This window comes from Numida meleagris, chromosome 11, assembly GCF_002078875.1.
Source record: "Numida meleagris isolate 19003 breed g44 Domestic line chromosome 11, NumMel1.0, whole genome shotgun sequence".
NCBI classification, from domain to species: domain Eukaryota; kingdom Metazoa; phylum Chordata; class Aves; order Galliformes; family Numididae; genus Numida; species Numida meleagris.
In genome coordinates this window covers 11890577-11902915 of record NC_034419.1, presented here as the reverse complement: position 1 = coordinate 11902915, position 12339 = coordinate 11890577, and the positions used below count along the sequence as shown (strand labels likewise).

The window sequence follows — 12339 nt, the reverse complement described above, 5'->3', positions numbered from 1 at the left end:
GAAAGTCGTTTCAGAATTTCATTCATGACTAAAAATGTTCTTCTAGTTTCCAAATTTGAAGTGCATTCATGATTGTTTTATACTTGTTTGTCCTTTTGTCAACACTGCTCTTTAGTTTTGCTCTTCTTTTTCCTCCTCAGTCATCTCCAATACATGAGCTTGAAACTTATTAGTCTCCAAATGTGTAACCTTGCACTGCATAACAATGAATTTCATCTGATTTTGACTACTCCGAGCCTCAACTTTATATAGTTCTTCCTAACCGAGCATGCTGCTCCTATTCAGAGTTCCAACATCTGCATAATTTATTAATGTACATCTTTTCAAGACTAAAAAGATACTAAAGTTTAGTTACAAGACTAGCTCTTAAATTTGTAATGTAACCTCCCTCTAAAACTTTCTAGCATTTCCTGCAGTTCTAAGACTTTTACATCCTTCCTTACTCACTGCAACTTTCTTTCTGATGAGCATTCTCCTTAATTTCCCTAAGACATGCCAAATCACATACACTACTACAGTCCAACTAGAAGAGTTCAATTGCATTTTGTTATATAGCAAATGAGTTATCTTATAAAAAATGTCCCTGTGGATTTTTCCTAAATGTATTCTATTAAATCAGTGCAGAGCAGTGGCCAAAAAGACAAGTTGCTGAAAGCAAAAACGCCAGGTGCCATATTTTTTATCCAGCCAAGTTCACCTTCATGGCTGCCAATCCAAATTTCTATTAGTAGCAAATCTGACATCAGTTCCAATGTTTGCCACTGCTGAGCTAAACCAAATTCCATCATCACCTGGACCTGAGTAACCCTATTTATCTCAGCAACCATCCAGGGGGAGAGAGTCTCCCATCTTTAAATTCAAGGTGCAGCATATTCTGTCTTAGTCAGAAAATGAGATATTTAGCAGTAAGATCCAAGAACAAAAAGTTCAGTCAGGGGAAGGACGTGGTAAAGTGAGCTCTCCTCCTAGGTTGATGACATTGATGAAGAATTGAGCCCCTGAACACAGTTTCAGACCACTGTGATGTCTCTGGTGCGCAGGCCTTTTGTGGGCCCTGTTATCTCCTGAACCATGCCAATCTGATTTCTCCTAGGTACAGTCGCTTCTCTGGGATACTTTTCCCAGGGAAACAAGCGAGGAGGTGACAATGAAATGCAGATTGACATCTCAAATTCTTCTACAACACAGTAAATACCGAAATATTTCAGCTGGAAGATATAAACAAAAGGCCATGGTTAGCCAGCTTCCACATTTACCACATTGTACTGAAAACTAAGACATCAGGTCAAGGACAGCCTGCAAGTAATCAAAGTATCACTTACAAAATTTCTGTCATTTTCAGCCTTATTTCAAGTGGAATATCCTAAGATATTTGGTCTCTGCAAGTGTAATGAAAATGAACAGCTGAGAGGAGAACATATGTTACTAATTCTGCCATTTATGAAAGGTGGGAAGAATTAAGCTACTGTTCATTTTCTTTGGCAGTGGTCAGGCTAATATGCATTATTTACTGGCTGTCCACTCAGCACATCTACTGCATTGGGCAAACCACAGCACATCCTTCCCTGACTGGCTGCTGAGTGAGACTTTAGGATATCTGGGAGCTCTGCATTGAGGGAAGAAGAGTTTCCACAAAGCAAAAAAAATGGCTGAGATGTGGGATAAGAGACAGGAGATGTGGGAATATGAAAATACAGGAGAAAAAGAAAAGTGGTGTGGTTGTTTTAAGGGAGTCACAAACAGACAGAAAAAGCTGACTAGAGGAACTAAAGGAAGAAAACCTGCAGGAAATCTGAGTATTTGAAGTATTTTGTTCACAGAACAATTCCATAAAGGCAAAACAGAGAATGCTGTATGGTATCCAGTGCCTCAACACAAAAGACATCAGTGAAAACTGCAATACCCTTCAAATCTCAAAATCTTTGAGTTTTTGTGAGTTGAGTATTTGAGTTTTTATGTTTATCTGAATTGCAACCACATAGAGAGTTTCATTTAAAAGTACTTTTATTGCTTCAAAACTCTACATTGATTCAAAAAGATTAATTTAAGAGATACCACAGCAGAGACATTTATATGTGGTGCATACTGTGAAAAACCTTATATCCTAACAATGTGAACAACAAATATATGAAACCACAGTATCAAGACACTAAACAAAAATCTGACAAGTTGGATGAGCAATGTCAAACTACATATTGACTTATTTTTCTGTCTTGCCGGTAGAAATAGAAATCGGATAGACAAAAAAAAAAAAAAGTAATCAGGACAAATAAAGGCTGTGCAAAAGAATACAGGAAATGTCAGAATAGAATAGATCATTTTGACCCAGCATAACCAGTATCTTGCCTTCTAATGCTTCGTGCTACTCCAGAATACATACTCTGTGGTATTCTCCTTCACTGTAAAATCTGTGTGATGAAGAGATGAAGAAATTCCTTTGTGAGTCCAGATAGCTGTCCATTTTAACCCTGAATCATGAAGCTCTTTGTGAAATTGCAATTTTTATTCCTGTCCGTGTAAGTCACTAAAACTAAGGCATGATAAACTATCTGCCTTAAGAATGTCCCAATAGCAGCAAATTACAGCACTTAAAATTTTTATTGTATATACACATCATGATCAAACAGACAAAGGTCATTTCTTCATTTCAGAGGTGAAATTCTCTGCAGTGCTGAGACTAGTGAGGAGATGGTTTCATTCTGAGAACAGCATGAAGACTGCGTCAGTCCAGACTGAGAACGCTACAGTCTGACTTACTATAGACAATGTGCTGAGTGCATAATACAGAAAATGTAAAATGATTTCTTAAGAAATCATTGACAACTTAATTGTATTATAAAAATCAATAGTTTATAATGTAATGGCTTTACTGGACAAAGAAAAGTGGTTATGCTATTTGAAGTTTCCACCGGTCATCCAGAGGATGTTTGAAAAACTCTCTGAATCAAAGAAGCGTGAACAAAATATAGGAGATGTTAGACAATATCTCCTTCTACACTGTAAAGTTGAAACAAATAACCATTATCAGCATGGTTTGGGGTGTTTATAGACTATAACTGCTATAAAGCACCTTAGCAAGTGAAAAGAGAACCTCCTTCACTGTAATATAACTGCCAAACTTAAACACAAATTGCTTCAATACTACAGTGAAACACGGCATGTTGTCAGTTTTCCTGTACACTTTCATTGCTGCTATGTAACTAATGAATTGCCCTGAAGAAATGGAGGTCATTAGCACACATACTGCACAAAGCTGATGGTTGAGTTAAAGAAATGTACCACTTTTTTTCAGATGTAAACAGATTCCAGTTCCCTAGTATAACACCCAAAAAAGCAAAAAAGATGAACAAATCAACACTTTTAAGCTCTAAGCTAACTGCCTTCATACATCCAAGAACACTGGCTAAGTAGGTTAGCATTCTTATTAAATACATCTTCATGATTTTCAGGGTTTAAATGTCTGCTCTTAACTGAAATTTGGCCAACTGATCACATAGGGTGGGACTCTTATTAAGCCTGACAAGACATAAGCAGTCTATTTTCCAGTTTCAGGTATTAGTTCCTGAGCACTCAATGCTTTCTGTAGCAGTGCAGCGCATTTATTTCACAGAAAGAATGCAAGTTTTTATATGCTTCATGAACAGAATTAGTCTGGTGAAAGTGGGTTACTAAAGCCTTTGATCTCATCTCAGCACTGTCCACTGTGCTGCAAAGAGAAGACACGTGCAGGAGGAATAGCTCCACAGCCTTCCCACCTCTACTGCAGCTGCATCTAGTCCCCTTCCAAAAGTGAACAACAAGGTTGTAGAGAGGGGAGGGAAAACTGGTGAAAGTCTGATCTCGTGAGTCTCAACAGAAAGTAGTCCAGCTTGCTTTTTCATAGCTTTTCCCCAGACCTCAAGTAGGGATTTCTACAAAACCTCTGTTGATGAAGCGGGGCTTAGGAAAATAGGTTGGGAACTGGTTCTCAGTTTGAACATAACCAACAACTGTCTTCTCCAAACTGTTGCTTTCTTAACTGAAGGCATTACTCCACATTTCTAAAAGCCATAGGCCAGTGGAGAGATTACATATATTTATCTCTCTCCAATTACATTACTCTGCTCTAGAAGCTCAAACACAGCCAGCCAGAATAGTTAATTAATGAATTTCACTTTTTTTTTTAACAGTAATTGTATCAGAGTACAAACAAAAATTAGATAAAATGAAAAGTACGTCTACCCTCCGCTGGAGTATTTTCAGAGATCCACAAACAGTGTGGATACAACAGTGACTAAGCAGGTAAATAACTCTGCATGACATAATCTTGGCAAACATGCGTAACAAATGTTACTGGCTGAAGAGGAATGCTCAAGGGAAACGAAAACAGGCCTGGCATTGGGGCAAATATGCCTCAGCTCCATGGCAATTGTTACCAAGCAAAGGCTAAGCAGGCCACAAGGCTCACAGTGTGACCCTTCCCTGTAAGTCATGAATGGCAAGAAGGATTTACAGAAAATTTCATAGAATGGCACGTCTTCTTTCTCAGCTTAACCAGTATACAGCTTCCAAAATGTAACATGATGTTTCACAGAATACAGTATGAACTGGAAAGACAAGGGACTCCCCTTCTACATGAACTGACAGTCTAAAAAGGTATATAATAGAACAAGAGAACACGGATCAGACTGGCAAATGGTCATTAGAGGTGAAAGGGAGCTTTACACAGGAGGGAAGGAAGGCCACCTGGCACACATCAGCTGGCAGGCTGCTCCAAGTGTGAGCAACAGTATGCAATAAGGAAAAGTCATGAATGGATGAAGGAAATTACAGTATTATTCCTGTTGATACAAAGCCAAGTTGTGCCAGTGGGGGTCCTTTAAAAATGGCTGGGTTTAATATCACACATCAAATACCTAGTGCATATTGAACGCAATCCAAAATTAAATCAATTCAGTTCCCAGCATGACACTACTGACATCTTGGTATTTTAATTTAAGACTGGAGACCTAACCACACCTTGAGTGTAGAGCATTTACAGTAAGTATTGTCTGTACGTTCCAATTTACTGCTGTAAGACAAAGTAAAAATCTGTCCACTGAAATACATTGTAACGTGTATTGGTTTCAGCTCAGAAAATTGAAGGGTAGCATTTGAAAGTAAATATATCTGAGTTCTCACAGTTTTCTCCAAATTATTACTCAAGCACTTGCTGAACATTCATCATGCCTTTCCAGGGCTTTAGTAGATGTACTCTGCACAGAGGTCTAAAACATGTAGTCAAATTAAAAATACATAACCCAGAAGCTCAGGTATCAACAGCAGCTGATCTGAAGATTTAGCCTTAAGGAAGTCAATATAACAAACCCCTCAATTTTCTAATCATTAGTTTCACGGTATTCCCACATTATCATACTTTCAAGCCAAACTTCAGAGTACGTAGGGACTAGGTCATAGAGGGACTAAGTTTAATGACAAGGTTCCTTGCTAATTTTACACTACCTGCAGTTTTTGAGTGATAGGGTGTTTTGTTTTTTTTTTTTTTTTTTTTCACAGCAGCTGTCAAAAGGGAATTTCGGACTTGTGCAACCCAGCATTGCCCAGAGTTGGCAGGTAGCTGCTTCCACACCTTGCACTCACAGCTGGATGCCCCATATATCCTTGCAACCTCCAGCTCTCCAGCCTGAACCTTGTTTTTTAACCTGAGTTTCTCAGCTCCTCCGGCCATAGACCTGTCACATAGATTTCAGGCTTTTTAGATATAGTTATGCATAAAAAATTTCAAGACAATTTCTGGTTAAACCATGTATAATGCACATACAGTTTTTGTTGTCTACAGAACTTCTCAAGTTTTTAACCTTTCTTTTGCTATTATCTTTCTTTTGTCCTTGTTCTATTAGCTGCTTTTATTTAATAACCTGTAGTTCAGTTTTACTATTACTGCTTTCCTTACCTCCAATACCCAAGAACTTTAAGCAGTCTAATCCAGCATATGATAGAACTAAACTGGATGCGTTTTCTTTGAAAATCCCAAGGTAAAATGAGAAAGCAAAATAAATCTTATAATTGATTTAACTCATTCCCTTCCTTGACAAAGCCAGGACAGTACTTTTCAGGAGCAATGGAAAGGAAGACAGTGACAGGACAAGGGGGAATGGCTTTAAACTTAAAGAGGAGAGATTTAGGTTAGATTTTAGGAAGAAATTCTGTACTCAGAGGGCAGCGAGGCACTGGCACAGCTGCCCAGAGCTGTGGGTGCCCCATCCCTGAAGGTGCCCAAGACCAGGCTGGATGGGGCCCTGAGCAGCCTGAGCTGGTGGGGGGCAGCCAGCCCACAGCACGGGGTTGGAGCTCCATGATCATTAAGGCCCTCAACCTAAGACATTCTATGATTCTATCAACAGGGTGAAGGTGGGCTGAGACACTGCCCAACAAATTTGTGGCTCAGCACCTTAATTTCACATATTTCATCACACTGCGACAGGTTACAGGGTCCTCAACAATCATTCTTTATAGAAACTTGAAGAAAAAGGTACTTCATTACTTTTTGTGAAAAACGCTGCAAAGTTCCACAGGGAAATGCTGTAATCAAAAGAGCAGTCATTCCAAGGAACAATATTCTTTGACAAATATCTCATTCTACAATCCTAGATTGGACTGGCTTCCTGTCACCTTCCTCCTAAAGGCTTTTGAAGCCATCAAGTGATCTTGACTTATTTTTGACAAAAGCTTTATACTAATGGGGCTGTCCTTATCTCCTCTGAAATCGAAAAGCCACAAGTTAATTAATTTCTTAAAAAACAGGGGCATGGATGTGGCTTCCCACATTCTTCTCAAAAAACACTTCACACGATGAAGTCCTATAGAGCAAGCAGAAAAAAAACTTTGCCTAGAGATTTCTTGGTCACATCTGTGCTTCGAACATATGGCACAGGCGACAGCACCACTTCACATGGCCGCCCTAGACCGTGGGTACCCTGAGGAACACAAACTTCACCCTGCAAGGAGCCGTCTGCAGCCTTCTCAAGGCCAGCAGCTCTCAGCCTGCACGATTAGGCAGTTTTTACTCACTTTGTAAGAGAGAGGCTTGCGGGCAGCCCGGAGCGAACGAGAACGCTCGGCTCCGCGCAGCTAACGGCCACCCGCCATAACCCACTCAGCCAGCCCGTCCCTTCCCGCCCGCCGCCATTTTGAACGCGCCTATTCCCGCCCAGCCGCCCGCCTCCCCTGTAGGCGCGGCCTCCCTCCCAGCCTCCCTTGCCCAGGTGAGACCCGGCGGGGGCTGAGCTCCGCGCGCCGAGCGACCCCGGCCCCCGCGGCGGGGGTGTGGCGGGGTGGGAGCGCCGCGGCGGCGGAGGGGCGGTGGAGCGGGGCGGCCCGGCCTTACGCGGTTGTGGCACAGGGAAGGGGGGATGCCAGGTTGGTGCGTTAAAGCTGTCCTTGCTCTTGGCATGGGAACGCTGGTAGCCTTGCTATGGTTTATTAATGGTCTTTCTCCCCGTTTATTATGTTAACTTGTGTGTTGAGAAAATGTATGGCGGTGTTGCAAACCCAGCTTTAACTATTCAATATGTGAAATTCATTTGTCTAGAAGATGCTAAAACCCTTCACCAGTGATGAACTGCTCTCCCTGGTGTGTCCCAGCCTGCCATAAATCAGCGCTGGCTTTGGGCCCATGATGGTGAGTTGTATGGATTAGCAGTTCTGGCTCTGAGCCTGTTCCCTGCCAAAAAGAGCGGTTTTATGACATTTTTCAGTGCAGATTAGTGGTAGGTGTGATTTCACTTTGCTTTACACTTTTGTCTCTGGAATAGAAAAACAAACACAGATTTTTCAATACTGGGGCACTGATCAGAACAAATACATACTTGTGCACACAGTCCCTTTTAAGCCAAGGGACTGGCCGTGACTACAAAGGTTTTTAGGTATCCATGACTCTGTCTATCCTATCCCTGTCTGTCTTGGGGTTACAGTAGTACTCAGCAGTCAGTAACTTAAAGAAGCCCAAAGGTCTGTTTGCGCTTACTGTTTGTTTAATGTGTTGGAAGAAGAAAAAAATATCTATAAAAAGATGTCGTAGAATTGAGACATTTTCTGCAAGATCCTAAGTGGTTTGTAAGAATAAAAGGATTTGGGAGCCCTTTGGACTGCTGCTGCTTCCTTTTTTGGTGTGGGAGACATTGTGAAACTAAAGATCAAAGGCAATACACAGACCAAGACCTCACAAGGTAAATCCTGGTAGGAATCTGTTCTTCCAAAGATAAATATATTTCACTGTCACATAACTTTATAAACTATAATCTTGATCGTTTGTTGACTGATGCTTTAAGCCTCTATTTCCAATTGGACAAATGTACATGGTTCAGGGCAATAAAAAGTAATCATGGTCTGTGAAAGAAACAGAGAGCTGCTGCTTTACAGCATTCTACAAAGATGTCATTAAGAGCCTATTTATTTGAAAAATACATAAAAAGTAGAGGACTTATATTAAGATGCCATATAGTGCCTCTTTTTTCAAAAATAATTCCTCTAGATTTCAAGTAAGCCCTCTTCACATTTTTAGATTTTATGAAGAAGATAGGAGAAGGAACAATGAAAAAAGGAAAATACTGCAACTATCAATTTTCCAGTGATTCTCTTTTGTTTTCAAGCATAGTTTTCTATAACTAAAGACAATATATTTAAGGCGTCATGAAAGCACCTCTCTAATGTTATCACTGTAATTAATTACACAGTAAATAAGTAATTCTGTTAATGTTTTTAGTAACTATCAATCCTAATAGCAGAGGTATTCTCTAGTCTTCATTTGCACTAACTGGGAAACAACAAGTAATGTGATCAAAAAGGTATCACAGTGTCACTTGCAGTCTTTTTGTGCCTGTGTGAAAAGCAAGCTGATGTTTCCCTGATGTATTTGCAGTAATCAGCTTTGTACTATAAATGAGTTGTCCCAACACTAGTATTTACAAACTTTGGATCTAATTCACCTTTAGCTAAAGTTGTAAAGAGCCATCTCGTTATGAATTTGAGTTAGGAGGCTTTTCTATTTTCTAAATCTGTATAAAATATACTCTGCAAATTAATCATTAACCTAGCATATGTGTGTCTGTTCAAAAAACAACTGCTTTGGTGAAAAATTTTATGCCATATTTTAAGCAATAAGCTTTATCTGAGAATTTGAAAATGAAAGATTTCTCTTTGGGTGATTTGTAGTCCTACAGTAAGTGTTCTTCGCCTCACAGGTTCTTTTTTGCATTTCTTTTCACTGCCATGCACTTACTAGATGTTATATCTCCACATAAACTTCTGTGCTTTCTGTGATCCACTGAAAGTCTGTATTTGATCATGTTCTCCACCTTTTCTTAAGCATATAATTTGAATGAGAACTTTTCAGTTCAGACACATGCTTAAACTTAAACTTAGGAATTATTAGCATAAGGTTTTTATAGTGATATTTGCATGTCTCCGTTGTGTTTTACCAGCACACATGCACGCTTTCTGTGCTCAGAGCCAGCCAAGAACTATTTCCACACAATACAATGTGGAGATAAATTAGCGTGATGTCAAGCCAAAGCTAATAAGCGCTGCTGAGAGGCAAAGTGTATTAGCACAGCACTGAACCCAATATATCAACATGGCTTCCACTTACCTTGCACTTTACACAAAGCTATTTGCATCTTCTTTCAAAACCGTGCACAGTGTGCTGTTGGTGGACTGGGTTCTCTGAAAACCAGGTACACAGTATGAGAAAACAATGAAGAAAATAAAGAATTACTTTCCATATCTTCTGTGTTATTCTAAATACAGTAGTGTCTGCGTACACTGTAGCTGCCCGCCCTGCCTTGCAAAGAAACTTTAGCCTCTCCATCCTGAAAGGTGCTGTGCTAAGGAAGATGGAACTTGGCCTCTTCATAATGCATGCTAATGTTTGTTCCAAAATATACAGTGTGTCTGTAGTCAGCAGCAGACTTCTGACCAGAATACTAGTAGTAGTAGTCTCTCAGAGACGAGCTGTTCTGTTCAGTCTTCGGACTTCATATTACATACGGTGACTCTTATACCTAAATAAATGTGAAGAATCCTGGTACACTGTTTTTCCCTGAGGTGTAATAAGGCATGGCAGAACTGCAAACTACATGAGGGTTGTGTTAGATGCGTGATGCCTGGCAGAACTGGAGCTGGTTTTTAAAGCGAGTCAATGTAAAGGATTTGCTCCAGGAAGAATAGTGTCTTCCTTTGTACCTCCTTCACTCAATAATATCTATACCCTAGGAGGCCAAGACTTCCCGCTTTCCCTTCACCAGCAGTCCTTCACATTTAGCTCTGGCAGAGCGAATCGAAACGTTAGGTCACTAAGATTAGTTCCACAGTGACATTACTTCTCACTAAGACATGAATAATGGAATTTTGAGTAGTTTGGGCTTGCTCAAGGCTTGTAGGTAACAGCAAAGATAAGACTGCAGTCAAAAAAAAAAAGTAAATAGTGATTTCCAAAACAATTTCTGTGTATGTAAAATGAGTATATACAGAAGGAATAATACTTGCTTTAGAGATGCTTTCAGATTTCTAAGCTATTAGTTTAATGTATTCATTCCTAAAAAAAAAAAAACAAACAGATTTTATCTGGGAATTTTAGATAAAAATTATATTAAAACATGCAGAATAATTGCAACTCATTTGTTGGATGTGTGGTGACAGTATTAAAGTAACATGGTCAAAATACTTACCAGTTTTAGATAGGCTTGTTACAAATTTTTCTAAATTTCATTTTATTCCTAAGCAAAGGGTTGAAAATGAACTGATATTTCTGGCAGCAGCATGAGATAAGTTTCTAATTTCTGATTTTTCTTTCCGTTTTTATTTCATTTAACATTGAGGCTTACAATAATTGCCCCCGGTTAAAATAGAATCCTGTTTAATATTAACAGATTTCATCGTATTTTCCTAAAGAAATGGCGATATACTTTTTGAAATAGAATGCTGCTCTAATTCCTCAGCTGTTTCAGTTGTTTATGAAGTCTCTGAATTCCTAGCTTATTTGCAGTTGTGTATCATTTTATAATATTGTAAACATTTTGTCACTTTCTGGTTGTGAGAGGTCAGCATTGTAACTAAACTGTTCTTGAGAAGCGATACTTGTATTCTCTTGGTCAGCACATTACTGTTTCAGACTGTTAAAAAAGAAATTATTTCAGGCTCCAAAGAAGTCCAGAAATTGAAACTAATTCTGTAAGTACTCTGTGCTGAACTGCAGCCATATACATAAACAAGTTGTATCAAATGAGCTAGAGGCACAGTCTTGTGAAATGCTGCTTTCTGTGAGTTGATGAGCATTCTGTTTCCACAGCAAAAGCGCCCGTTGCCTCTTGTGAGTGGTTCTACCTGTTCTTTAAGACAGACAAGTGCCTTTTATGTTCAGGGTCCCTTCACTTTCTGCTAAGTGAAATTGCAGACACTCAGCGCGATCAAAGAGAGAAGTAGGAGGCTTCCTTACCGATCCCTTCACTTTCGACTCCTCTGATTCTCCAACTGCAGGCATCCCTTAACTCCTGTTGACATAAGCAGCTCTCAAAATAGCCAAGCAAGTGCTTGGTTCGAGTCTTAGACTAATCATCCTCAAAGGAGACTGCTGAGTTTGAAAGAAGATAATTTGTCTAAGAAGTCTCTGCCAGAGATCTCTAGATGGAGTGGTTTCTATTGCAGCTGTTCTGTATGATTCTGTTTTTCTGTATTAAATGTTGAGCCTCTCTTAATGGAGTTCTGATGTTTTCCAACGAGCGCTTGATAAAAAAGAATAATTTAAAAAAATGTGCATGGGAGATTCTTTTCATGCATTTTTAAAGCATGAAGAATCCTTCATTGTTAAAAATAAGGGCTAATGATCAAATTAGTATTTTAACTTAGAATGTAAGCACTCAGCGTATAAAAAGGTATTATCTGTGGTAGCCCTCTGATGCAGTTGATATACATTCTCTTCTCTTGAAAAGTATTTAAGAATACTTTCTGTATCTTTTACAATAATTTTGGTGTTTCGTTTTAGGAATTTTTTCATACATACAAAGTTTTATTTTTTTATTTGCAGAGTGATGTGTGTCTTTACTGACAGAAAACCTGAAGTTTTTTTTTTTGCTGTGAAAGCTGGAAAATGTTCAAAAATCAATATCAGGTAAAACAGAAATAGTTTTAGTTTCATTCATTTCATCTTTGAGAGAACTGAATTACAACGGCTTATTTACGGAGAGAGAAAAAGTCCAGATACAGAAATGTTTTATCAAGTTTAATTATTCACTATATAGAAATGTTACAAAATAGTAGGTGGCTGCTGCTGCTGTCTGGTCTGGAATAGATACCTGTGGTGAT

General features: G+C 39.1%; 1 protein-coding gene and 1 long non-coding RNA gene across 22 annotated transcripts in view; one reads left to right on the top strand and one right to left on the bottom strand.

Moving 5' to 3' along the window:
* The window catches only part of LOC110404622, a 227154-nt gene extending 219997 nt beyond the window's left edge, over positions 1-7157 (bottom strand). For 15 of the 17 annotated variants that reach the window (XR_002442371.1, XR_002442363.1, XR_002442366.1 and 12 more), the window contains exon 1: positions 7051-7124. This is a non-coding gene — a long non-coding RNA (uncharacterized LOC110404622). Of the gene's footprint in view, positions 1-7050 lie in introns of all 17 variants that reach the window. The other 2 variants (XR_002442359.1, XR_002442361.1) reach the window with 2 other exon arrangements.
* The window catches only part of C11H3orf67 (chromosome 11 C3orf67 homolog), a 65128-nt gene continuing 59943 nt past the window's right edge, over positions 7155-12339 (top strand). For 2 of the 5 annotated variants that reach the window (XM_021409037.1, XM_021409033.1), the window contains exons 1-3: positions 7155-7244; positions 7571-7660; positions 12062-12145. In XM_021409037.1, coding sequence (XP_021264712.1) covers positions 12125-12145 — 21 coding nt within the window. In that variant the 5' untranslated portion in view covers positions 7155-7244; positions 7571-7660; positions 12062-12124. Of the gene's footprint in view, positions 7245-7311; positions 7399-7570; positions 7661-12061; positions 12146-12339 lie in introns of those variants that run through there. The other 3 variants (XM_021409034.1, XM_021409035.1, XM_021409036.1) reach the window with 3 other exon arrangements.